We start from the raw sequence: 26,112 nt of genomic DNA, 5'->3' as shown, positions 1-26,112 counted from the left end.
GGCGGGAGGGGAAGGATTGGGGTCAGAATGGGGCGTTTGCAATTGTATGGGGGAATATAAAAATAAAATTTAATATTTAAAAAAAAAAAAAAAAAATAAAGATGTTGCTGAGGTGCATGTAAAAAAAAAAAAAAAAAGAGAAAAGCAACTTCTGGAAATAAAAGTGTTACATTTTTATTCTGGGAATAAAAAAAAAATATATATATATATATATATATATATATATATATATATATATATATAAAGAATCCACAATCTCAGTACCCAGAAATAAATGTTTTTATATTTTAATTCCTTCTCTATTCAGTACTTTTGGCTTAATATTTGGTTTACATAGCTGCCATAACTTAAGGGTAAGTTTAGTATCCACTAAAAGATTTAAGGAGGGGGGTGGTTATGATTGCATTTTAGATAGAAGACGGGACAAGGAGCCTGGCAAAAGAAAACTTGACATAAACACTAAATGGAGGAGAGAAACAGGAAGCAAAACACTATCAGAAGGAAACTTTGTAATAAGCCAGGACTAGGCAGTACAATGCAAATATGACAAATTACAGTAAAAGTCAGACCCAAAGCATTAAGCAGTATTTAAAAATATAATCTAATCAAATTATCTCTTCAAACTTTTTTACTTTGAAAAAGAGCATTATTAGAATGTCAGTGAGGAAAGAGTGAAATGGGCAATCTTGTTATTCATCAGTATGAGTAAAATGGTACAAATGTTGTGTACAGTATTTTAGCAATTTGCATCAAGGGTTTTTTAAATATTCATAGTTTGACTTCATAATTCTATTCCTTGGACTCTAAACAACCTATTGGGAAAGTTTCATGTTCATGACACCCTGATGGTAACTAAAAATAGAAACAAATATTTTTTATTCTAACAGCTAAGCAAACTATATTTTTATGTAATGGCATAAAGCTATTAGAATTTATGTATTAAAATAATTTATAATAATATTGCAATTTTTTAAGATATCCTACATAAGCATAATGCAAGATATTTCAGCATTGGCTATACCCATATTAATAGAAAGAGGCATAGAAAAACATCTTTAATGAGCTTGACCAAAAATTAAGTTACTATTTTTCTGTGGTAAGACTTTGATGTTAGCACACATTCACTCATTCTTTGAAACAACTTTTCTGAACTTTCTCGTTGTCCTACAAGTATGGACTTCATTTAGAGTACAGTCTATCATTTTAGGTATGTGGACTTGAGTTTCAAAACAGTTTGTGTACGGTGGCAATACTCACCAGAGTTGACACCAGCAGATGGGACAGCAGAACAATAAGAAGGACGTACCACTTTTTCTTCTCACAACCATCAAAAAAGACAACACCCCAGAACAGGTGCAGCAACATGATAACCAGCGTCATGAGAGCTGAAAGACAGTCAGTCATGCATTAGTGCCCAGTCATACTGAAAGCAGATGCCAAAACCCACTGAACACCTGGTCACAATACACCGGCTCTCGAGTACACTGTGCAGCTGTGAGAGTGTGCAGCCGTCATCTGAAACTGGAAACAGATTTGCTCCAATGAGCAAATTTCTGAATGAGGGGTCAACACTGCAGCAGCTTCTCCTCTAGAATGTGAACCTGTTAAAAGTCAATTTGAGGGCCTCCCTGGTGGCGCAAGGGGTTGAGCACAGAGCTCTGAAGCTATCCGCAGACTCTGTGGTGCGAGTTCGATCCCTGGCCAGGGAGATACCCACATGGCGCAGCAGACCTCTCCTGACTTGCTCCCCTCAGCAGTGTACTTCGGTCTATCTGCCTATTGTGTTCCCCCTTCTGTCTCTGGTGACTCCTCTCACTCCCACACCTCTGGCCTGTACCCCAGTTCTTGCAATCATAAATAAAAATAAATCTTTAAAAAAAAAAGTCAACTTGAATTTGGTTATCAAGGAGAGTCTCTGAGGTATGCAATGCACTTAATTAAGAGAGACTTTTTTCAATTAAAAGTAACTCTTTTGCTGTAAACAAGTCTTCTCACTAAAGGGGAATTTCTCCTTGGATTTCTTTAGTAAAGGCCAATGGAATAGCAAAAATACTTTAAAATGCAAGAATTATATAAGATTCTTCTTAAGCAATTGAAACTGAATTTGATGAGCACAGAAATTATTCTGTGAACTCTGTGTGTGTTTGAGAGAGAGAGATAGACAGACTGATTTTTCCTGGAAAAACATTTTTATTTAATCTGGGAAACTTCCACTTATTCTGAAAGCTTTAACATAAAAGAGAAATATGAAATAGCTTCATTTTGGGGCCACATAATAGGATAACATTAACATTCCCAGACTGGCAAACATTCAAGTCTGACAATTCTCTTTCATTCTGCAAGCAGCAAAACAATCTAGCATTACCTAGAAAAACTGAACATTTGCATTCTCTACTTCACTCCAGCAGTTCCACAACTAAATCTATACAGTAAACTGTAACAATTATTTCTTGGATCAATAGATGACTAGCACCTATGAAAGTGTTAGAAAGTCAAATTTGGGGGCTCTATTCCAGACCTCCTGAGTCAAATACAATAGGGGTGGGAGCCCAGCAATCTGTATTTAAACAGTCTTCTAGGTGATGTTGATGTACGATCATGTTGACAACTATTGTTTTAGAGAATAATATTTGTGCAAGGATATATATATGTATACATATGCATATATACATATATATACACACACAAGACTATTTATATCAGCACTATTTGTAATAAGAAAGTCCATCATGATCAGAATGGATAAGTTGTGATATAGTCACTCATGGAATACTACTGGGTTGTCAGAAAAGTCATGATGCATTTTTCTCTATTTTTTGAAAAAAAAATACATCATAACTTTATCAACACCCCGATATATGTATGCATAATATAAATGATCTCAAGAAAATAATGTTGAACAGAGGGAGAAGTATATTGTGGGTAAACATTTCATTTATACAAAGTCAACTCAAAACATTATTAAGACATGACCATTATGGTTGGAAGAACACAAGTTGTTAAATCTAGTGATAGCCAATGCCCTCATTTCAGGAAATGATGGTAAATTATTTTAGTAGACAAGGAATTTTTTTTTAAACTTTGGGACAAATGGCAGATGAAACTAAAATGATATAATTCCAGTTGTGATCTCATAGAGGAAAATTCCCCTGAAGGCAGAGGCCTGGTGATGTGATAGGTTAGAGCTGAGACCACTGAAGACCATTTAAACCTGAGGCTAAGTTTATATCCGAAAAGATGAGAAGAAAACTGAGATCTACACAGGCACAAAGGTAACACTAATTTATTTTTACCACAGAGTTCATATTCCAAGGTTTTTCTAAAACCTAGAGGTCAGTGAAATGTCAAAAGAAAGCAATGACACCATAAACCTGTCATCTATTTGTCAACTTAATGCCTGCCATTCTCTCCATGCATGACCACAGAACTATAACTAGCCAATAGTGCTCCTGTGATCAAGACGTAGAGTTCAGAGCCTTTGAAAAATGCTCCTACTTATGGAATTTTCAATTCATTCTCCTCTAAAGAGGATTAGTCTAAGCTTTGGAAACAGCCCAAATGCCCAAAAATAGATGACTGGATCAAGAAGATGTGGTACATATATACCATGGAATATTACTCACCATTCAAAAAAGATAAACACATGCAATTTGCAGCAACATGGATGGCACTGGAAGGGATCATGCTCAGCGAAATAAGCCAGAAAGAAAAAGAAAAACACCGGATGATCTCACTCATAGCAGGAATCTAGAAAACTTAAATAAGGGACCAGGAAAATGAATAACTATAAGAAAGTGAAAATCAAAATCAACAAAAATCTATGAACCAGAGACACTTTTTGGGGGTGGGGGGCGGGAGGGGAGGGATTGGGGTCAGAATGGGGGGGTTGCAATTGTATGGGGAATATAAAAATAAAATTTATTATTTAAAAAAAATAAATAAAGAGGATTAGTCTCTATCAGCAACTTCCTCAAGATATTAGTAGCTCTTGACCTTTCTTAAAAATTCTAGGTTCATTCAACAAACAACTATGAACCAGAGAGACACTATTGGGGGGTGTGGGGAAAGGAGGATTGGGGTCAAAATAAGGGAGCTGCAATTGTATGGGGAATATAAAAATAAAATTAAGTAAATAAATAAGAGATGGACATATACACTATATTCAGAGTTAGCATCAGTTTAGCAGAATGAACAGAGTATTTTTCCTTCTGACTCTTATGTTTTTGAAAACCTCAAAAATAATAAATTATGAAATGTAAATTTTCCCTCCAAAAAAAAAAAAATTCTAGGTTCTTATTTGTTTTCAAGGGCCTTTCCTGCTAAAAAGAAATCTATGATGAATTGACCCTATTGCTGAAGTAAAGTCTGAACATCATCATCTCAGATTAGTACTGGAAGTCCTTCATAATCTAGACACAAATCATTACCCTTTAATAACTTTCAAATATATTTTGTATAAAATGGCCACCGGGCACATGAAAAAATGTTCAACGTCACTTGCAATCAGGGAAATGCAAATCAAAACTACAATGAGATACCATCTCACACCAGTGAGAATGGCACATATTAAAAAAAACTAGCAACAACAAATGTTGGCGAGGTTGTGGAGAGAAAGAAACTCTCCTGCACTGCTGGTGGGAGTGCAAACTGTCCAACCACCATGGAAAGCTGTGTGGAGATTCCTCAACCTACTAAACATAGAGCTTCCATATGATCCAGCAATTCCACTCCTAGGTATTTACCCAAAGGACACAGAAACATTAATTCCAAAGAACACCTGCACCCCTATGTTTATAGCAGCACAGTTTACAATAGCTAAGCTTTGGAAACAACCCAAATGCCCAAAAATAGATGACTGGATCAAGAAGATGTGGTACATATACACCATGGAATATTACTTGACATTCAAAAAAGATAAACACATGCAATTTGCAGCAACATGGATGGAGCTGGAAGGGATCATGCTCAGCGAAATAAGCCAGAAAGAAAAAGAAAAATACTGGAAGGTCTCACCCATAACAGGAATCTAGAAAACCTAAATATGGACCAGGAAAAAGAATAACTATAAGAAAGAAAAAAAAATCAAAATCAACAAACAACTATGAACCAGAGTCACTCTTTGTGGGGGGTGGGGGAAGGAGGGATTGGGGTCAAAATCGGGGTTGCAATTATATGGGGAATATAAAAATAAAAATAAAATTAAAAAAATATATTCTGTATAGCAGAAAATCAGAACTCTTATACTCTGTCAATGCCTGTTTTTAACATTGTCCCTTTTGACCTAAATACTCTACCCCTCACCACCACCCCTGCCCATTACACTCTACTACTTTAAGACATATCTCAATGTCATCTCCTTAATGATTTATATTTACTCTTTATTTATTAAAAAGAAAAAAAAAAGAACCACTCATCACACATCTACTGAGCATCTATCCAGTCTACAGTTAGGTGAGATTGCTCTGGAGTCACATAATCTTGAGCTCTACAGTACAGCTTTGAGCAGCTATTTAACCTGTGTTTACATCTTTTTTTGCCTAAAATGGGGAGGGCAACATCTCATAGGGTGATAGCAGCGAAGAACAGTGATTGGGAGACCATAGCTTTGCAACAAATGATAGCTACTATGTGCTCATCTGTGTATACACAGATTCAAAGATAAATAAGCCAAGACCTTAGTGAGCTGGGAAAGTAAGGCAACTTGCGCCAATAAGCAATTACTACATTTATCCAAGCTTCCTAGGTAGCTGTCCATGTCTTAAAATGTACTTTTTTTTTTCACTCTTATAGATTATTTCCTCCTGACTTTGTATTACTCTTACTTTTATTTTTCACACCCCCCCTTTCATTAATCCATACAACAATTACTTTGTTCAGTGCCCAATGTGGGTCAGGCACAGTTGGTAAGGCACTGTTCTTGGCACTGGAACTTTCATGGTGCACAAAACATAATCATATGGAACACTGCCCATTCTTTCAATTTTCTATTTTATTAATACAATAACTGAAGCAGAGTTCCCTCAGACATTCATTAAAACAGTGTATATATCTACTTGGCTGCTGATTTATTCAGTTAGCACTAGTTTCTTGCTGGCTTCCATGGTCATAAGACTTTACTATTGCTATTTAGAATAGTGGGATTTATTGTGTATTCCCTCTGTAACTGGTTAGAGATCCAACAGAAACTGAGACCTGCACATCTAAACTATTCTGCTACCTATATGTATCTAGGGCTACTAATAATATTTTATTTCTCTTTTGTAAGTGGAATTAACTACAGCTAGAAATAAAGATTTGTTAATAGTGTATCTAGGGTACTAGCTTTAATTTCTAAACTTTTCTCATTTCATGTTCCTAAATATACAATTCTAAAAGTCTTTCAGTGACTCTAACACTAAAATTTGCTTTATTTTTATATAAAATGTTTTAATTTAAAAATACAAACAACATTCTCTAAGTAAACCTCCAAAATATCAAAATTAGTTTATAAATCCATATTAAAAGGATGTTTTATAACTTCTGATATTTTGGAACATTTATCAGGAAACTGAACAATTCTAGTAAGTATTGTATACCTGCTTGTGAAATTGTAGCTGTAGAGTTTCATAATAGATTTCTTCTAATATCTTTAAAGTCAAATTCCTTTGGCAGAGAATGTTTCAATCTAACTTATTTCTAAGCAAAATGTTTCAGTGTTACCTTTGAGACTACATTTACATTTACTATTTGGTTCTTTTATACTTCCTAAATATAACACAAACACTCTAGCACATAGACTCATAAGTATCCTCATTTTCACACTCAGCCCTCTCTACCTCATTCCTGATATCTACTTTTCTGTCCTTGCAAAGACAATGCCCTAAAAAAGCAACAAATTCACTCTGGTCCCTGCCAGCATGGAAAACGCTATTGTCTGGCTTCAGAGTATAGGTTTCCCTCATTATCTGAAAGTAGAATGTTCTTATTTATTATGATTTAGTAGGTTATTTTGGGGTCCAGGTAAAAAAGCTAAAAAAATTGCATATAAATTATTGGTAAAGTGCTCCCAGACCCCCAAAAATAACCTACTAAATCATACAAATAGGAAAGTTTTGCACTAGGATAACAGAGGAAACCTCTGTCTCTAACCAGGTCAAGTTGCACAGGACTTCCGCTGGGTAGCGGCAGCAACAAACAGAGGAAGACTTTCCAAATCCAAGGCTCAGTCTCAGCTGCCCTGAGGCAGAAGGTGATTACCAGCAGCTCTGGCTCCTTTTCCAACAGAACAGTCTGTGGTGTCAGGGTTCTGGCCCTCCTGGTTGCAAAAACTCTTTGGATTCTTGAGGGATCTCCTACTCCCTAGCCCAAGTAGGAGTCAGACTATAGAGCTAACCTAATGTTTTTGAAAATGCCCTTGCCCAAACAGGAAATAACCAAGTTTTTATTGTGAAAAATGTGAGACTTCCCAGTTTATTTAATATAGATGTACATATACTACTAACCAAATAACATTCTCAAAACTGAAAAACTACTTTACATCACATAGCCATAAAAAGGCATAATACTGTCCCCTAATACCAGTTAGATCACAAAGGAAATATCCTGAAAATAACCTGAATACTTATACGTGCTTAAAAGTTATCAATTCATATTTATGAAAATGTTCCTAAAGTATGTTCATGAGCTGAAGAGATTGCCAAGTTTATGATTTTATGTTTAAAGTCTCCCTACTAAGCGTTGAAGAATGATGAGAGTATCTCCTCCAATTAGTCATTAGTGTGGGGAGGTAGCATTGGGAAGCACCTTAGAAGTCATCTGACTCAGTTTCTTACACAATGAAATAATAGATCCCATGGGATCCACTTTAAATGCTCAGGTTTTTCAATAAAGCAATGACTGTGAGCAAATTCCTGTTCTAATGGAACTCAAATCTGCCTTCTAACTCAGTGATTCTCACCGGGGGTGATTTGACCCTCAGAGAGCATTTATCAATGTTTGTGGACATTGTTGATTGCCACGACAGAGGGTAGGGAACTTTTGGCATTTTGTGACTAGAAGCTAGGCATGCTGTTGAACATCCTACAATACACAAGTCAGCCCCCCAATAAAGAATTACCTGACTTCAAAAGTCAATAGTGCAGAGGTTGGGAACCCTGCTCAATCAGTGCTTGTTGACAAAGTAGTAGTCAGCTCTTATTTTCTTATGTGGCACATTAAAAAGTTATAGTTGTATTAAAGCTATTTTGTCAAACAAATTCTGCATAAAAACCGTATCAGGGCCTCCCTGGTGGTGCAAGGAGTTAGACGCAACCCATGAAGCTATCCACGGCCACCGCAGCATGAGTTCGATCCCCGGCCAGGGAGCAACCCACAAGGTGCAACAGACCTCTCCTGACTCGCCTGCTGCTCCCCTCAGCAGTGTACCTCGGTTAATCTGCCTGTTCTGTTCCCCACTCTGTCTCTGGTGACTCCTCTCACACCCCACACCTCTGGTCTGTGCCCCATCTCGTGTATGCATAAATAAAATCTTAAAAAAAAAATACCAGTGGAGTGGGGGCTGCCATATGGGAGCGTGGGGTATAATTTCCTAATGGATAACCCACCTTCTTAGAGAAGGCAGTGGGTATGAGCGCTAAGAATTCTATTACTTTGTATTTGAAATTAACTAGGACCTTTCTATGTTTGTCTCTGGCCTGAGCTCAAAGTCAGGAGTAGGAAAATGCATTCTGGCTGCCACAAGCCCATCTAAGGGTGGTTGTATAATTCTACTACAGAAGAATGACAAATTGGGACAAAAATGGAATCTCCCACATTCCTCTTTAGTTTTTCTTCAAGCTCAATATTCTTTTTTTTTTTTTTTAAATATTAAATTTTATTTTTATATTCCCCCATACAATTGCAAATGCCCCATTCTGACCCCAATCCTTCCCCTCCCGCCCCCCACCCCCCAAAAAGTGTCTCTGGTTCATAGTTTTTTGTTGATTTTGATTTTCACTTTCTTATATTCATTTTCCTGGTCCCTTATTTAAGTTTTCTAGATTCCTGCTATGAGTGAGACCATCCGGTATTTTTCTTTTTCTTTTTGGCTTATTTCGCTGAGCATGATCCCTTCCAGCGCCATCCATGTTGCTGCAAATTGCATGTGTTTATCTTTTTTGAATGCTGAGTAATATTCCATGGTATATATGTACCACATCTTCTTGATCCAGTCATCTATTTTTGGGCATTTGGGTTGTTTCCAAAGCTTAGCTATTGTAAACAGTGCTGCTATAAACATAGGAGTGCAGGTGCTCTTTGGAATTGATGTTTCTGTGTCCTTTGGGTAAATACCTAGGAGTGGAATTGCTGGATCATATGGAAGCTCTATGTTTAGTAGGTCCAGAAATCTCCACACAGCTCTCCATAGTGGTTGGACCACTTTGCACTCCCACCAACAGTGCACAAGAGTTCCTTTTTCTCCACATCCTCGCCAACATTTGTTGTTGCTAGTTTTTTTAATATGTGCCATTCTCACTGGTGTGAGATGGTATCTCATGGTAGTTTTGATTTGCATTTCCCTGATTACAAGTGATGTTGAACATTTTTTCATATGTCTGTTGGCCATTTGCATTTCCTCTTCAGAGAAGTTTCTTTTTAGCTCTTCTGCCCATTTTTTGACTGGATTATTTTCTTTGTTGTTGCTGAGTCTCATCAGCTCTTTGCAGATTTTTGTGATCAGTCCTTTATCATTAGTGTTGGGTGCAAAAATGTTCTCCCAGTTGGTGGGGTTTCTCTTTGTTTTTGTTATTGTCTCTTTTGCTGTGCAGAAGCTCTTTCAAGCTCAATATTCTTCTTTTGTTCAGAGGATACAACTTTCAGATTTTTCACCGTATTGACAATATGCTTCCATACCAATTTAGTATCCCTGTTAAATCACAGTGCTCAGAACTGAACATGATACTCCACTTAGTCTCCAAGTGAAAGGTTTGGTGGGACATTTTTCCCTGACATCCTTCTTCCTTTGCCTGCCTAGCTTTATTTTTCATCCTTTTAAAGTCTCTACTCAAAGTATTTCATTCATAAGCTGTGCCTGGCTCCATAAGGTGCTGGAGATACATCAGTGAATGAGACAAATGTCCTTGCACTTATATGGCTTAGAATCCAGCTGGAGAGAAAGACATAACTAACTACATAGTTGATCAACTAATTGCAACTGCAGTAATTGCAAAGTATACAACCATCTGAGTGTGAGTTAGAACTATGGGTATATGTGCTTATGGTTCTTCCTCATTATTGCACTTAACACACTTTATTGTAATCAGTTGTTTGTCTTTATTCTCCACAGTGAGTGGAAGGTAAAGACATTAACTATACTGTATTTTTATAGTTTGGTAGAGCTTCTGTTGAATAAAAACACTGAATAATTATTTGTGGAATGCATGGTTACATGATCAAATGGACTTGACCAAAATAATAAATTAGTGAGGCAAGATAACACTTGAACTTAGGGGTCTAATTTTCATACTTTTACCTCTCTACAGAATTATCAATAAATGATAATGATTCTAGTAAAAGTTAATGTTAGCCTATTAACAACAAATTAAACCATTAACTTACACATACACATTATTTATGCACTGTGCCTGCTCCATGAAACTATGTACATATATGTGGCATACAATATATATCTTACACTACCATGGATACACTAGTGACCTTATATTTCTTACTTAGTATTTTGTAAGGGGATATGTTAAATTAACATATAAACTTATTTAACTGAAAAATTAAAAAATGAGCTTATGCCTAAATAAATGCTACCAGTGGTAGCAATAGATTATATATATATATCAAGTACTAATACATAAAAACTTGGGGCTATTATATTTAAATTCAATAAAAAGTAATTCCTTAAATGTATAATTCAAAATTTATGCTTCAAAGAATGATGTTATGACAGAAAAAAACTCTTGTACATGATAAAGGAACAGTTCACTTACTATAAGTACATATTCACAGTACGGTCAGGCTACCATACTAACAGTGAAAGAATTAAAATATTTCATTTTATTTGGGTTTTCTCTTGAATTTATAGAAAGTACAAATACAATACCTACATTGCTAGTGCATCTTTTACTTTCTTCCAAAAGTAGTCTAGTCTTATGGAATAACCTAGGTAACGAAAGGGTATTAGCGCCATCTAGTGAAAGAAGCCGGCAGAAAGTAATTCCACAAGGAGAGTGCTACTTGAGAGCCAGAAGAAAATTGCTTATGGAGCAGTGTAACAATCCAATTCAAGAAAATAAAGAAAACTGTAGCAGTAACATCTACTTGTATTATATTTTGTTAATTTATGTGGAACTTGAAAAAATTTCAGCTATTAATATTACCTTTGTTTTAAAAATCTAAATATAATAATCATTTAAAAATTAACAAAGATATTCTCATTATGGAATGTCTGAAATGAAAATAATTTGCTATGCTGGAGGTACCACTAGATAAATACAACCCCATTAATACACTGTCCTGTCCTCTAACCTGTAGCCAGATGTAAAGGGTTTTGGCTTTTTCCCACAGGCTTTGGAAAGCCATCACACATTTTGTACTGGGAAGATTATTTTGGTGGCTGTATGCAGGATGGATTTGCATGGAAAGTGTCTTGAGAATTATAAGCATCTGGGGGTGGATAGTAATCCACACAGGAGAAGTGAAGGCTTGGACTGAAATGGTAAGTGGGCTTGGAGATCATTATAACAGGCAGGATGTCTCTAAACTATTGTAGCAATTTTCTAAAATTTGGTGATTCCCCCCTCTTACTAGATGGCAAGTTCTTTGAAGAAGAATTGCTTTGGCATAAATGTTAAATAATGATTTAATTAAAATATGTGCAGAAGTCATTACTTCAATCATATAACATGTGGAGAAAAAAAGGTACAGTGGTTTTTTTCCAAACTATTTTTAAAAGATTATTCTTGTGGAATTTGAGAGAAGTCTTATATTACTCATGTAGATTACCATAACAACTCTGAAATGTATGAACATTTTATCATAATTACAACTTTTATCTGGTGGATGAAAAAAGTTTGAAATAACTTGGTCTTTTTTTTTTATTAAATTTTTTTTTCTTTCTTTTTTTATTAGATTTATTTATTTATTTATACAAGCACTGGGTACAGTCGGAAGCACGGGAGGGTGAGAGAATTCACCAGAGCCAGATCGGGGAACAGAACAGGCAGAGTGACGAAGTACACTGCTGAAGGTAGCAGTGGGCGGCAGGAGAGGTCTGCATGCCATGTGGGACCCTCCCCCCGGCGGCCAGGGAGCAGCCAGGGATCGAACCGGCGCCGCAGAGGCCGCGGGCAACCTCGCAACCCAGCGCTCAACCGCTGCGCCACCGGTGAGGCCCATAACTTGGTCTTTTTATATTGCATCTTTGAATAAAAAGGTCAACTCATCTATTGTCATTCCTTTTTTTTTTTTTGCTCCTGCCTCCTTAACAGCATTTTTCTAAGTCATAAAAGGAGGATAAATGATGGTTTCTCTAATTAAGAAAGGGGCAAAACCTTAGAGTCCTAGGTCTGTTCTCAGATTGGGAAGAATGAAGGATTTAGACAAGAGCAGAAACCTCTTCTTTGCCTCAGAGGATTTCATTGCTCTAAGCTCAAAATATTTTGCATGTCAGAGTAGGGCATCTTGAGGGAAATAATTCTTAGAAAATTGGGGTGGTCTGATGCAGGTACCTTCATTATGAAGTCTCCTTTGTTAAAGACGGTATAGTATAGTAATCTCAGGGAAGGCAGTGTCTTGAAAAGGAGAACACATATTTTTCATAAAACCAACCGCCTTTTATAACCATTTGATCAATAACTGAGGTCAGCTCTCAGCATGCCACAGGATAACAAGTATAAATTTTGATGCAGGAGAATAGGCTTAGCCTCTAAATTAATTGTGGTATGAACATACTTAGTTCTACAACTTTAATGTCATCTATAAGCATATTATTTTCAAAATTTTGTTTGCAACCTGGGCCTCCTTCCTCAGATCCAACTGTGCACTCATTATCTCTACATTGTCATTCCTTTTTAAAGAATATAGTATGATTTGGGCCTCCCGGGTGGTGCAGCAGTTGAGAGCTGGGTTGCGAAGCTGCCCGCAGCCTCTGCAGCACCGGTTCAATCCCCAGCCCCCGGAGAGGGTCCCACATGGCGCAACAGACCTCTCCTGCCGCCTGCTGCTCCCCTCAGCAGTGTATTTCATCAGTCTGCCTGTTCTGTTCCCCGCTCTGGCTCTGGTGAATTCTCTCACCCTCCCACGCTTCTGACTGTACCCAGTGCTTGTATAAATAAATAAATCTTCTTAAAAAAAAATATATATTATGATTTATTGTAAAATGTTGACAGTCAGGAAAACTACTAATTTTTTTCAGATATATACATGAAAGGAAAGCTTTCAAGTCTTGCCTTCAAAGCAAAATATGTATACATGTTTAAAACCTACCTTTCCAATCTGGTTAACAGGAAATTAATAACACAAAAATCAGGACAATGGTTAGCTCTGGGGGAGGAGCAATGAGGAACACGAGACTTCAAGTTGCTGTTAATGTTTTGGTTCTTAAGGTACAGGAGAAATGGGGTATTATTCTTTAAATGATACATGTATGCTTAAATACACTTTTAGGTGTATTACATTACTTCACATTCAACAAGAATCTTTTTTCCACTCAATGTCAAGATTAAATTATACTGCCTTCCAAAAGGGAGCCAAAACGACAAAGGGTTTACACTGAAGATAAATATAAACTAATAAAAACAAGAGTATATAGCCTATAAAAATTCACTTGTACTATTTCAACTACACAGCAACACGATTAGTATAACAAAATAAAAATTAATTTTATGCTTGCTATATTGCAATCTAAAATTCTAAAATACTCTAACCAAAAGTTTTCCCTTCTTAGATCCTTTACTCTGTAGCATCTAACAGTATTTTGATGCTAGAAGGCATAACACACATTTCTATTCACTTTAATTCCTAAGTTAGCAGATCCCAATAAGGTTGACCATTATATCAGAAATCTGAACAGTCATAGTTACCAGGTACATACCTGAATTCAGGAAAAACTGGGGAGAGTCTCCATGGATGCCCACTGTGCCTGGTCCCAAGGAGTTAGACAGCGTATTTACAAAGGAAAATACTCCACTCATGATTCCAAAACCCAAGCCAGAAACTAAGGAGGAAGAAAAACACTATTAAAATCTATTCATGCTATGATTTCTTTTCAAAGCAAAGTTCCAAGGATTAAGGAATATTATTTTTTTGTTAAAGGGAAGAGTATACATGCTGTTGGAAAAGCAATAGAAAGGGCTCCAAAAAGGCAAGTGCTTGGAAACCATGGAGTGTAACCATGGAGTGTAGCAGAGAAATGAAAAAGGTAAGAAAAATATCTAGACAGGCACAGAATCAATAGGTGAGACAAAGATGGATATGATGCTAACGTGTGGCTTTACTTTATGATAATGGAGTCAGTGGAATTAAGTTTGACAGCTTGGAATTGTATTTGATGTGTGAGTGGATTTTATAAAAAGCGATCCCTGGGTTAAACTGGGGTAACTAAACTTAATGACCTAGACCCAAACCCATCCTTTAAAATTTAATTCTGCAAAAAAAATATATAGAGAGAGGTATAGTCTATATTAATAGGAAGAGTCCTAGTATAACCAAGTCATGGTAACCACCTACAGAGGTAATTGTAATATCACATAAAATTGTTAACTTGAGTGTATACATGTTATAAACCTAACTTTTAAACCTTGTTAATATTTAGTGGGTACACAGAGAAGAGTTACCTGCAATAATTTCCCTTTTACATAGGCCCTAGAAAGTTGGAAAAAGAATGTACACCAATAGGCCAAGGTAGTAATAAAATACTACTTGAAACCTACAAAGAAATAAAAAATAAAAATGGCTTTTATGCCAGATCTCATATTTTTTCTTAATGACATCAGGCAGTTCTCACTTACCATAAGCCAGTAATCGCATAGAGGGTGCGGGTTCATCTGGGTTTATACTCTTCAAACCCTCACTGGCTTTCCTAAATTAAAAACACACAATTTTTGTAATATATCAGGAAAATAAACAATATACTTCAAAATCCAAATACTTACTGAGACTTTGAGCAGCTTACTCTAAATCTAAAACCTGTTTAAACAAAATCCAACAAATTTTCAGTTAACTTTAAACCAACCAACTTAAGCCTTTTACTGACTTCCAGATAGAAGAGAAAAAAAAAATATAAGTAAACAAGCCATTAGGATTGAGTTTAATAAGAGAAAAAGCAATCCTTCCATAATTTATTGAGCTCAAATACTTATGGCATCCAACACTGAATTTTAATCCACTTCCCAAAGTACTCTATTTTCATCCCTACTTTGTTGGTGCTTTGTTGTATCTTCTGTCTGGGTTATATTTACTTTACCACCACCTCTACCTTCCACTGTGTGTAACCTAAATTGTGTTTATTCAAAATTCATTAAGGCAGCAATTTCTCAAAGAAGCCACCTTTACCAATGGTTGGTAAACATTAAACCCTCCTTATTCTTAAATGCTACAATACTAATGGTCTGAACTCTCACATGGGTACCTAAGGATATTCTCCTGATTCTAAAATATCAGGAAATATTTTAAATTATTTTTACATCCTCAAACAGGTTTCAGGGGAGACTAAAATGCTACTTTCAGAAAAGGAAGTGACTATGTGACTGAAACAACAGAATACTGCTCAGTAAGAAATAATCTTTGGAGTCATCATATTCATATTTCTGTGGTAGATAATTCACAAATACACCATGAGTACTGCCTACCCCCCTCCCCACCCCCATGGATTTATTAGGCATGCTTGATATGGTTGGTCATTTCCACCAGTGTCACTATTACTAACCTTGGTTGACTAGAAAGTGTGACAATGATACTGAATGATACTGACTCAAAGGATATATTTATATATTCACTACAAAGTACAATTATTAAAGCAAAAATAGAACCAAACATTTCAGAACACCTTTTCAACAGTTCTTAAACAAAAATAAGTTAGGTTAACTCTAAAAGTAGGAAAATAGATTAACCAGAATACACTTATATTTTGGTCACTATGTTAACTTAAATTTCAAGGTATGCATATTCATTACAGTTTGCACACTCATTACATAAAACATCATTGATTACATCAAATTAAGACAATCAATATTCAACCAAAATAGGGCCTTCCCGGTGGCGCAGCAGTTGAGCTCCGGGTTGCGAAGCTGCCCTCAGCCTCTGCAGTGCTGGTTCAATCCCTGGCTGCTCCCCGGCCACCGGGGAGGGTCCCACATGGCACGCAGACCTCTCCTGCCGCCCGCTGCTCCCCTCAGCAGTGTACTTCATCACTCTGCCTGTTCTGCTCCCCGCTCTGGCTCTGGTGAATTCTCTCACCCTCCTGCACTTCTGACTGTACCCAGTGCTTGTATGCATAAATAAATAAATAAATAATCTTTAAAAAAAAATAAAAAATGAAACTGCAGAAGTAATAGTCTTAAAAAAAAATTCAACCAAAATAGTAACAAGAATATTTTTTTTTTAGATACTTTATTTTATTACTTATTTTTTTAAAGATTTATTTATTTATTTATACATGCACTGGGTACAGTCAGAAGCGCGGGAGGGTGAGAGAATTCGCCAGAGCCAGGGTGGGGAGCAGAGCAGGCAGAAGGACCGAAGTACACTGCTGAGGGGAGCAGAGGGCGCCAGGAGAGGTTTGCGCGCCATGTGGGACCCTCCTTGGGTGGCTGGGGAGCAGCTGGGGAACGAACCGGCGCTGGAGAGGCTGCGGGCAGCTTCGCAACCCAGTGCTCAACCGCTGCACCACCAGGGGAGGCCCAACAAGAATAATTTTAAGAGTCCTTTGCTCTTCTAGATGCAAAAGAAAGAATTTGCCATTTCAGTGTTCTTCATTTGGAAACATCATTTGGTAGTAAGGACATGAGTCAAAAACTTAAGTGACTGTTGTCCTCTCTCTTTGGAGCAGTAACCAATTACAACGTCTGGTTTTCCTAAATAAACTTAATTGTCACAGGAACGTTGTTAAAGGCTAATTATAGCTTAGACAGACATACACACATACATATGCAAATATAAATAGCAATTATCAACAAATGCATAGAAAGGTATATATAGTACAATAGAATCAACACATTTTGAAGGATTTGTTGCTCAGTAATGAATAAAAGATATTTGCTATTTGGTAAAGTATTGCAATCACAAATAGATTAAATACATACACATGAATTCAAACGTTTCATAAACTTCCTCGTTTTTGATGTTGCAAGTTTGTGGGGGAAAGGTCTGTGGCACTAATAGTTCTCAATACTAACATAAGGAAGTGCAAAAGTACGAAACATTGTCAGTTTCCGTGTTCCTGATGGATAGAATAAATATTTGATGGCTGAAGGGCAGTGTTTTTAAGTTGACCATTACACTGATGTGAAAACTTCTTTGTTTGAAAGAACAAAAAAGTAAAAGCTCATTTTTAAAAATATAAATTCGAAAAACTACCAATAAAATCATACCATACTGTCTTTCTCATTTGTTCTTTTTGCATGTACATGTAAGGGAAGGCATCAAGAAATATGCATATAAATTAGATATGTCATTTCAGAAATTTTAAAAATAAACTCTTAAAAACTGTAGCAATGGTTATCATATTTTTTTTTAATAAATGGAAGATTTTCTAAAATTACCAAATATTTATGGTATCAGAATTATAAGACTTTAAAATTGAATAAGTTTCAACCCAAACAAAAAATATTTCTAATGTACATTTTAGGCAAAATACAGTATCATAACTTGGATTTTTTTTTTAACGGATGTAGAAAGGGCTATCACTTGTGGTCACATATCAATTCCTAATCTTGTAACTCCTTGCTAAGCTGAAAGTTATAATTTCACTCAGTCAGTCAGTCAGTCAGTCAGTCAAGATGAAGGACTTTTCCTGAGGTTTGACCCAGGAAATAAGTTTATATTACACTGCAATGATAAACATTTTGTATCAATTCCATACATGTATAAAAACTGGTTGGTGCAAACTCCACATTTTAATCTTGGCACCAAATTCAGTAGCAAATATTTGACAGAGGTAGTACTTTTTTTTATTTAAATATTTTATATAATTCTTACAACTTTTTTCATCTTTGCACAATGTATGCATTTTCATTTTGGTTATATTCCCCATACAATTGAATCCCCTCCCTTATTTTGACTCTAATCCTTCCTTTCCCCGCTGCTCCCTCCCCCCCACCTCAGTGTGTCTCTGCTTTATAGTTGCTTGTTGATTTTGATTTTTACTTTGTCTTGATTAGTCTTTTTCCTGGTCTCTTATTTAGGTTTTCTAAATTCCTGCCATGAGTGAGACCATCCGGTATTTTTCTTTTTCTTTCTGACTTATTTTGCTGAGCAAGATCCCTTCTAGCTCCATCCACGTTGCTGCAAACTGCATGTGTTTATCTTTTTTGATTGCTGTGTTATACTCTATTGTGTATATGTACCACATCTTCTTGATCCAGTCATCTATTTTTGGGCATTTGGGTTGTTTCCATAGTTTAGCTATTGTAAATGCATAACTACATAATATCCAACATTTCTAGGGCCTCCCCGGTGGCGCAGCGGTTGAGCGCTGGGCTGCAAAGCTGCCCGCAGCCTCTGCAGCGCTGGTTCGATCCCCAGGCACCGGCAAGGATCCCACATGGCGCAACAGACCTCTCCTGCCACGTCCGCTGCTCCCCTCAACAGTGTATTTCGTCAGTCTGCCTGTTTTGTTCCCCGCTCTGGCTCTGGTGAATTCTCTCACCCTCCCGTGCTTCTGACTATACCCAGTGCTTGTATTAAAAAAAAAAAAAATCCACCATTTCTAAAACTTGCTATGAAAAACTGTACAATAATCCAAGAGCTCGTTAAAGAGGCATTTTGCCTCTCTGAACTCACTGACAATAGGAGTCTGCAGACTGACAGCCATAATCCCTTCCTTATGTGGACTTAACCCCTCATTGCCCTCATTAAAAATGGAGACTTGGGTTCAGCTTGTAGTCCCATGGAACCATAGGTTAATGCCACTGAAAGATTTCATTTCAGGAGGAAACCAGGAAGTAAGAAGGCAGTGAAGAACAAAGAGTAAGATACTCATTTAGCCACTTCAGTTAAGTCAGACTTTAGAACCTGAAGTTCTAAGGGGTCACTAACTGTGAAGTTCTGTATTTCAAATTATGTTTGTTTCAAAATTAGAATTATCACATGTGAAAAAGCTGAACCAATAGGAGCCAATGGTGCTGCTGACAGGAAAACCTAGTGCAACCAGAGGCTGCGTTATTACAAGCACAGCCTCTAGGCAGGGGTGAGGAGGGTCACTGCTCTTTGCACTCCTTAGACCACAGCAGAGTACTGAGCTAGGTCCTAGTACAGGTGCACACCAGTGCTGACAAAAAGGGGCATGCCTACTGACATGAAAGAACAGGGACCAGCAATGGTCTGGAAGCCACCTCTATGTCTCTTGGATAAATGAGAAGTTTTTAGTCTTGAAAGAAACAAGATGACAAACATAACAGAGATTCCACTTGCCTAAGCAGCCCATGAAGGGGACAGAGGTGAGAAAGGAGATTTTGACTATTTTATAATACTCTAGAGTAAAAGTTAAGTTTCAGAATGGCAGTTAACTGCTGCATACCAGACTATTCAAACACAGTTAAATGTTAAGAATACAGTATTCCTGTGGAAATTTAAATGCCATCTTTGCAATCTGTTTGTTGCTTTTTAATATTTCCAAGAGATAATAGAAATAAATCTCTTTTTTAAACCATTTCTAAGATTTTGCTTCTATGCATTGGCGTCCTAATTTTCAATTAGTAATTTAAATGTTTCATTATTAAATTTTAATATGTTATTAAAAGCAACAAGTAAGAAAACACAGAAGGCCTGGCATATTGGCAAGAACAAATCATCAGAAACCTATTATAAGAGATGTTATTGAGATGTTATGTCTTGGTTACATCTGTGAAATTTATGTAATACTTAATTATCTCATTTCCAGAAACAAAAAGAGAATATATTTATCACTCTACTAACCAAGTCTTAACTATATAACCAAAGTCAACCTCATGACTCCCTGAAAGAAAATATAGTTCCAAGATCAAGTTGTGTTTCAAATCAGTTGTTTCATGTGAGGTCTTCATGGACCCCACAGGTGACCTACTTTCTGGCCTAAAAAGGGAACTCATGTCCAGTTGTTGTTGTTGTTGTTGTTGTTTTTAAAGAAAATGTGTTTAACCACATGGTGCAGCAGACCTCTCCTGTCTTGCCCGCTGCTCCCCTCAGCAATATATTTCAGTCATTCTGCCTATTCTGCTCCCCACTCTGTCTCTGGTGAATTCTCTCACCCTCTCACACCTCTGGCCTACACCCCAGCTCTTGTATACATAAATAATCTTTAAAAAAAAAGCTAAAGCTGGTAGATTATTATTATGATTTATAAAGAAGAATTGAAAATAGCCAGTACAGTTCTAAATACAACTTTTTTTGCCCCTCATGTTGACTCAAAAGACAATACTGTCACAATTCAATCTAAAGAAGTTGAGAGGAAAATATTAGTCAAAGAGAGAACTTCACTTCACAGTGATTTATGTGGATGTTATTGTCCATATAACCCAGGGTTAGGTATTAAAGACAATAATAAATTTTGATTCAGATAGGATAGTTCACAAAAGACTGAAGGATAAAGCCATGGAAAACTAGGTCTGTGACAAGAAATGAGGAAAACAGACCACTGCTGTTTTAAGATGGAGCGTAAGCACAGTCTAGATTCTAGTAGAAATTATTTGGATATATATTTCAGTTCACCTTAAAAGAAAGCATGAAGTACTCAGTGGGTTATAATTACAAAGATAGGAAGAATTTCCTTATGAATTAACTAGAAATTAAAATTTTCTCTGGGAGAATTGTGTGAACTTGTCTTTGGGAAATGGATGAACACAACTTGCTATGCACAATTTGATAAAATGAATATTGAGCTTGAAACTCTTTTAAAGTTTGTTGAAAACTGCTTATGGAAACCATTAGCTGGCAAAAATGACTATTTTGCAGTAAGGGAGAAAATGGTTGATAGCAGTTCACAAATCTGAAGAATGTATTGTGACCTTGATCTTCAAATAATGAGCAATTAGAGAAATATCTGTATGAAAACATGCTGAGCTCACCTGTCAGGGAGTCGGGTAAAGCACAGGCAACAGAATGAATGTAAGTTTACATTGCTGTCTTGCATGAGTTAAAAATATGTTTAGGACAAATGTTAGCAAGATGTTTGTACCTGTCTCTCTAGTACCCCTGTGGTTTCTGGCTTTTGTGAAAAACACTTGTCTCTTTTCAGAAGACCCTCTAAGAACTTACTGCCTGAGAAACTACATTTCAGTAGCAACTATGAACCTAGTCACCTAAACCATTTTGGCTTTCCCAATTATATGAGGGATTATGGACCCAACAGAAATAGTTTCTTTAAAACTACATTAAATTTTTATTGTGAATTGTTACTGCTTGAATTCTATTTTAAAGAACATATGATAACAAGTGCTGCTGATTTTTTAAATTGATCGTTGGCATCTTTACTCTGATGCTGTATGTTTTAATGGTTATATTCTCAGTTGCTTACTGTTGTTTATTAAAAGCTTGTTATTTAAAATAAAAATTTTTAAAGGTCAAAAATAAGAATTATGTGAACCTCCTATTACCTTTTCTCAATTTATTTATCCATGTATTAGCCTTGCACATGTGGCTTTATAACAGTGAATCAGAGTATATCCCTGGAGAAAGCTGGTGCAGTTGGAAGAGATGAATTTGCAGTAACTAACTTTGAAAGCTTAAAGTCAATTAAAACTTTTGGGAAAATATTTAATTATAAAATAGGATTGAATATGTAAATTTTCCATATGAAACACAGAAATAGCAAAATTTGGAAAGTTTATCATTATAATCTCTGTAAAAATCACATAAAAATTCCTATTAAGTGAGAAAAAACTTTTCAAGAATTTCATTGGTTTTTATACAGATAAAACATATAAATGGAGGCACACGATGGCTGGCTGGCCATCTTTTTATGTCAGAGGTTTATTATTAGTCTGATTCCTTCACTGTAAAGTTACCATTCAGCCTTCCACCAGGCAATTGTAGCAACCCCTAATCATTCTTGCCTAAATCCAGTATTTCATTAGGTGCCACAAAATAGTATTAAACAAGAACCCTTTTTTAAAATTAGCTATAATGATGACTATTAGATATAATTAGTGATAGTATTTTTTAATAAAACTTTCCCAATCAGCTATTTGACTACCCTGAAATATAGGTTGGCAGGATGAATGCTAGATTCTTGTCATTTACATATTGATATTCTTTCCCAGTGCCTAGGATAGTGCCTGGCATTGAGTAAATTCTCAAATGCTTTTGAATGAGTAAATGAAGGAAGAAATCGTCACAAAGCTAAAACACTTTTTTTAAGATGGTTATACACCAACTCTTTTGACTTTGAGCTATGTAAAAAGGTATGATTCCTCCAATGTCACACTATATTACTATTTTAAATTACTAAACCATAATTTAAATACAACTGGGGGGAAATGCTATGTAAACATTTGACTTACTTTAAAAGTCTATAATAGGCAAACCGGAACAATTCTTGGATAAAGACTGAGACTAATACTCCAAAGATCAGCAGATACTTCGGTGTTGGTTCATCTTTGTTGCCAGTAATGGTTCCTGCCAGGAACCAAATAAAGGAGGAAAACAGCAGAGACACCAACCAAAAGAAAGCTCTGAAAATCAGGGAAAAAACAAAGTTATGAATGAATGCAAGTATAGGGTTAATAATGATTTAAAAGCAAAGAAAAAAATTTTAAAAGACCTGCTTGAGAAAGAACCGACTTCCTGACTCTTTAGTAAAGAAAAAAAATCCTAATAAAGTGATGTTCTGGATCAAATGATGTATTTTCCCTGATGAGACGAACATGTAGTACAGGAGGAGTATGAGAGTTTTCTACAAATCACTCTTTTTCAGTGAGTGCGTTATTTGTAAGTACATCTGCACACTCATTATGCCAAGGACAGTCTAGCTGGAAACTGATTATTTGCTATTCTTCTTAACTGGTGCTTTGTCCATTGAGGTGCAAGTATATCCTTTCCAGAAAGATCTCTACAGCTCTATTAACAGTGACAAATGGGAATAAAATTCAGAAGCTGAGAACCCGTTTTTTGTTTTGGTTTGTTTGGATGGGGATGGTATAGATTTAATATTTTGTTAGTACTACAATGTTCATATTAAAAAGCTGAAAGTAAAAAGGTGCTGCAGATTTGTACATTAGTCTCATTTATTGTCTGAGACAGCTGGCAGAGGTGGGGAGATATGGTCATGGCTCCCCAGCTGGTAGGAATGGGATGGGGGCAGGGAGAGCCTGAATCAGACTCGCATCCACCTAGAAAGCTTTCTTCTTTCAAGGCCCTAAAAATATCCTTCTGTCACTGCGAGGAGGGTAAGTGCAGCTGCACAGAAGGGGATTTGAACACGCTTTAAAAAGCTTTTGCCCAAATCTCTATTGCTTCTAGTATGACACATGTGATGCTGCCCTTACAATACAGTTGTGAGAGGTGAAGCAGCACAGAGAAGGTGGGAAAACACTGGCCTAATCTGGCTGTTTCTCCTGGTGCCAGTGAGACTCTAAGGGTCAGGTAGGAGGACGTGGCGAGGCTCACAAAGAGCCGCCAGGCAGGTGGAAACTGGGATTATGGCCACATTGGCCACGAGTGTTCGGTATTTACCAAGTGCTTTGGTGTTTTCACAGGTTTCCACCCTTCAGCTGGAGACCAGAATCACCTGGGCGCTTTTAAAAAGATAATCAGCCCCAATCCCACCCCCAGACATTCCGAATCAGAGGACTCGGGGTAGGGGTCGAGCATCTGTGGGTTCCAAAGTCCCAGGTGCGCAGGTGCTCATATATATGGTCCTTAACGCCTCCGGGGCTACAGCTGCCCGTGAGAACGAGGCAAACCGGCGCTCTCGAGAAAAATGAAAGATGCGTATTTGAACGTGTCCACATATTTCCCCATGGCTTCAGGACTCATAAAGCCCACCCACAAGCCTAGGCGGAAAGAAGCCCAAGCATCAGGGGCTTCTGAGCCCCACAGCACGCGCGCCTTTCCCAGTGGCCGCCCTCCGAGGTCGCGCGGCTCCAGCTTTCCCGCCGACCCTCCGAGGAGGGCGACGGGCCCCAGGGAGCGGCCCCGGCTCTGCCCCTCTCAACCCTCCGTCCCTCCTGACCCCAGCCGGGTCGAGCCGCTGGGGGCGCACGCCGGGGGTCGCCGGAAGCCTCGGTGGGGGAGGGGAGCCCCGAGTCCGGGTTTCCCGGCGCAACCGCCTCACCCGATGATGAGGAAGATGATGCGCAACGGTTCTGTGGCAATGGTGAAGACGTAGAGGGCGAGCGCAGGCCCGAAGGCAATAAAGGCGCAGCCGAAGAACACGGTCGCCGTCATGGTGACAAGAGAAGCCGGCCTGGGGGCCAAGCCGCGACGTGAGGTGCGCCCAGCGCCCGCAGAGCTAACCGCCGGGCGGGGCGGGGCGGGGCGGGGCGGGGCGGGCGGGGCGGAGATGGAGGCCTGACAGGACTGGGGGCGGGGCGGGAGGGGCGGAGATGGAGGCCTGACAGGGCTGGGGCGGGGCGGACGAGGGGAAGGCGCAGGGGCGGGGCGGGGGCGGGGCGAGCGGTGGGGCGGGCGAGGGGCGGGGCGGAGGCGGAGACTGCGCGGGGCGGGAGGCTGGCGCGGGCCTGGAGGCGGGCGGAAGGGGCCGGTGGAAGACATTAAAGCGCAGGGCAAGAGGCAGGGTGGAGGCGGGGTGAAGATGGGGCGGGGTGGAGGGGGCGCGCTCCTCATAACTCTCCTCTCAGCCCCACTTGGCTTCCGGGCCGCCCCTCCCGGCGCCCCAGTTCCTGATCCCGGGGTGAGATTCGCTGGCGACTTTAGGGCGGGCAAGGTAGGGATCCCCGCCCCCGCCACAGATGCACGTCGCCGGCAGCGAGGTGTAGTGAGAGGACAGGTCCGCACCCCGCTTTGGAGGCAGAACGAGGAATGGTTCCTTAGCAACTCAAGAAAAACAGCTCAAGACAGCGACAGGATTCCATCTCTAAATAAAAGAGCCTTGAATCTTTTTCACCCCCTGCATCTCTGGCCTGTGCCCCAGTTTTTGTATGCATGAATAAGTAAATCTTTAAAAAAAAAAAAAGAGCCTTTTGTAAAGCACGTTTTACCATTTGCATAGTTGCAGGAACTTCATTCTCCGCCAGGTAGAAATCCCGAGCTGGGATAGCGGTGACCCAGGCAATAACTCACCGTAAAAGGATGACACGGTGGTGAAGATGCTGTCCTTTTTAGGGTTATTTTGGCGATCTGGTTTTATTCCGCCCCGTCCCCGGACCACTACGTCCTCAAAAACGTTGTTTTTGGGGCCTCCGCGGTGGCGCAGTGGTTGAGCGCTGGGTTGCGAAGCTGCCCGCAGCCTCTGCAGCACCGCTTCGATCCCCGGCTGCTCCCCGGCCACTGGAGGAGGGTCCCACATGGCGCGCAGACCTCTCCTGCCGCCCGCTGCTCCCCTCAGCAGTGTACTTCGGTCCTTCTGCCTGCTCTGCTCCCCGCTCTGGCTCTGGTGAATTCTCTCACGCTCCCGCGCTTCTGACTGTACCCAGTGCTTGTATAAATAAATATATAAATCTTTAAAAAAAAAAGAATATTATAAAAAAAAAAAAACGTTGTTTTTGAAGGTCTTCTCTAACCACTCTATAATAAAGGTAACATCTCCCTGCATTTTTTACCAGCTCATTTGTCTCCTCCATTAAAATGTAAACTTTTGGAGGGTAGGTACTTTGTTTTTGTTCTTTGTTGTTCCCTAGTACCCAGAAGGTGCTCACTAAATAAATGTTCACTGAATGTTTTGAAAATAAATGAAACTTATAAATATTTGCTATTTTTATATTAGTTTAACCATTTCTGAAAGGTCTAAAAATGAAAACCGGAAGTTTAAGTTTCCTAATCATCTTGATT

The 26,112-nt window shown here is 38.3% G+C and overlaps 1 protein-coding gene across 1 annotated transcript in view; it reads right to left on the bottom strand.

The window, feature by feature from the left end:
* APH1B (aph-1 homolog B, gamma-secretase subunit) overlaps nucleotides 1–24,628 on the bottom strand; it is a 31,064-nt gene extending 6,436 nt beyond the window's left edge. The window contains exons 1-5 of the mRNA XM_037502650.2: nucleotides 24,437–24,628; nucleotides 22,665–22,835; nucleotides 14,979–15,049; nucleotides 14,063–14,185; nucleotides 1,258–1,385 (exon numbers count right to left, since the gene is read on the bottom strand). Of these exons, the coding sequence (XP_037358547.1) occupies nucleotides 1,258–1,385; nucleotides 14,063–14,185; nucleotides 14,979–15,049; nucleotides 22,665–22,835; nucleotides 24,437–24,549 (606 nt within the window). The 5' untranslated portion in view covers nucleotides 24,550–24,628. The remainder of the gene's footprint in view (nucleotides 1–1,257; nucleotides 1,386–14,062; nucleotides 14,186–14,978; nucleotides 15,050–22,664; nucleotides 22,836–24,436) is intronic.
* Between the last annotated feature and the right edge of the window lie 1,484 nt (nucleotides 24,629–26,112).

Source organism: Talpa occidentalis, unplaced genomic scaffold (assembly GCF_014898055.3).
Source record: "Talpa occidentalis isolate TD23 unplaced genomic scaffold, MPIMG_talOcc4v2.1 talOcc4.11, whole genome shotgun sequence".
In the NCBI taxonomy this organism is placed as follows: Eukaryota; Metazoa; Chordata; class Mammalia; order Eulipotyphla; family Talpidae; genus Talpa; species Talpa occidentalis.
Note: the sequence above shows the minus strand (reverse complement) of the source record. Positions and strands in the feature narration are given on the sequence as shown.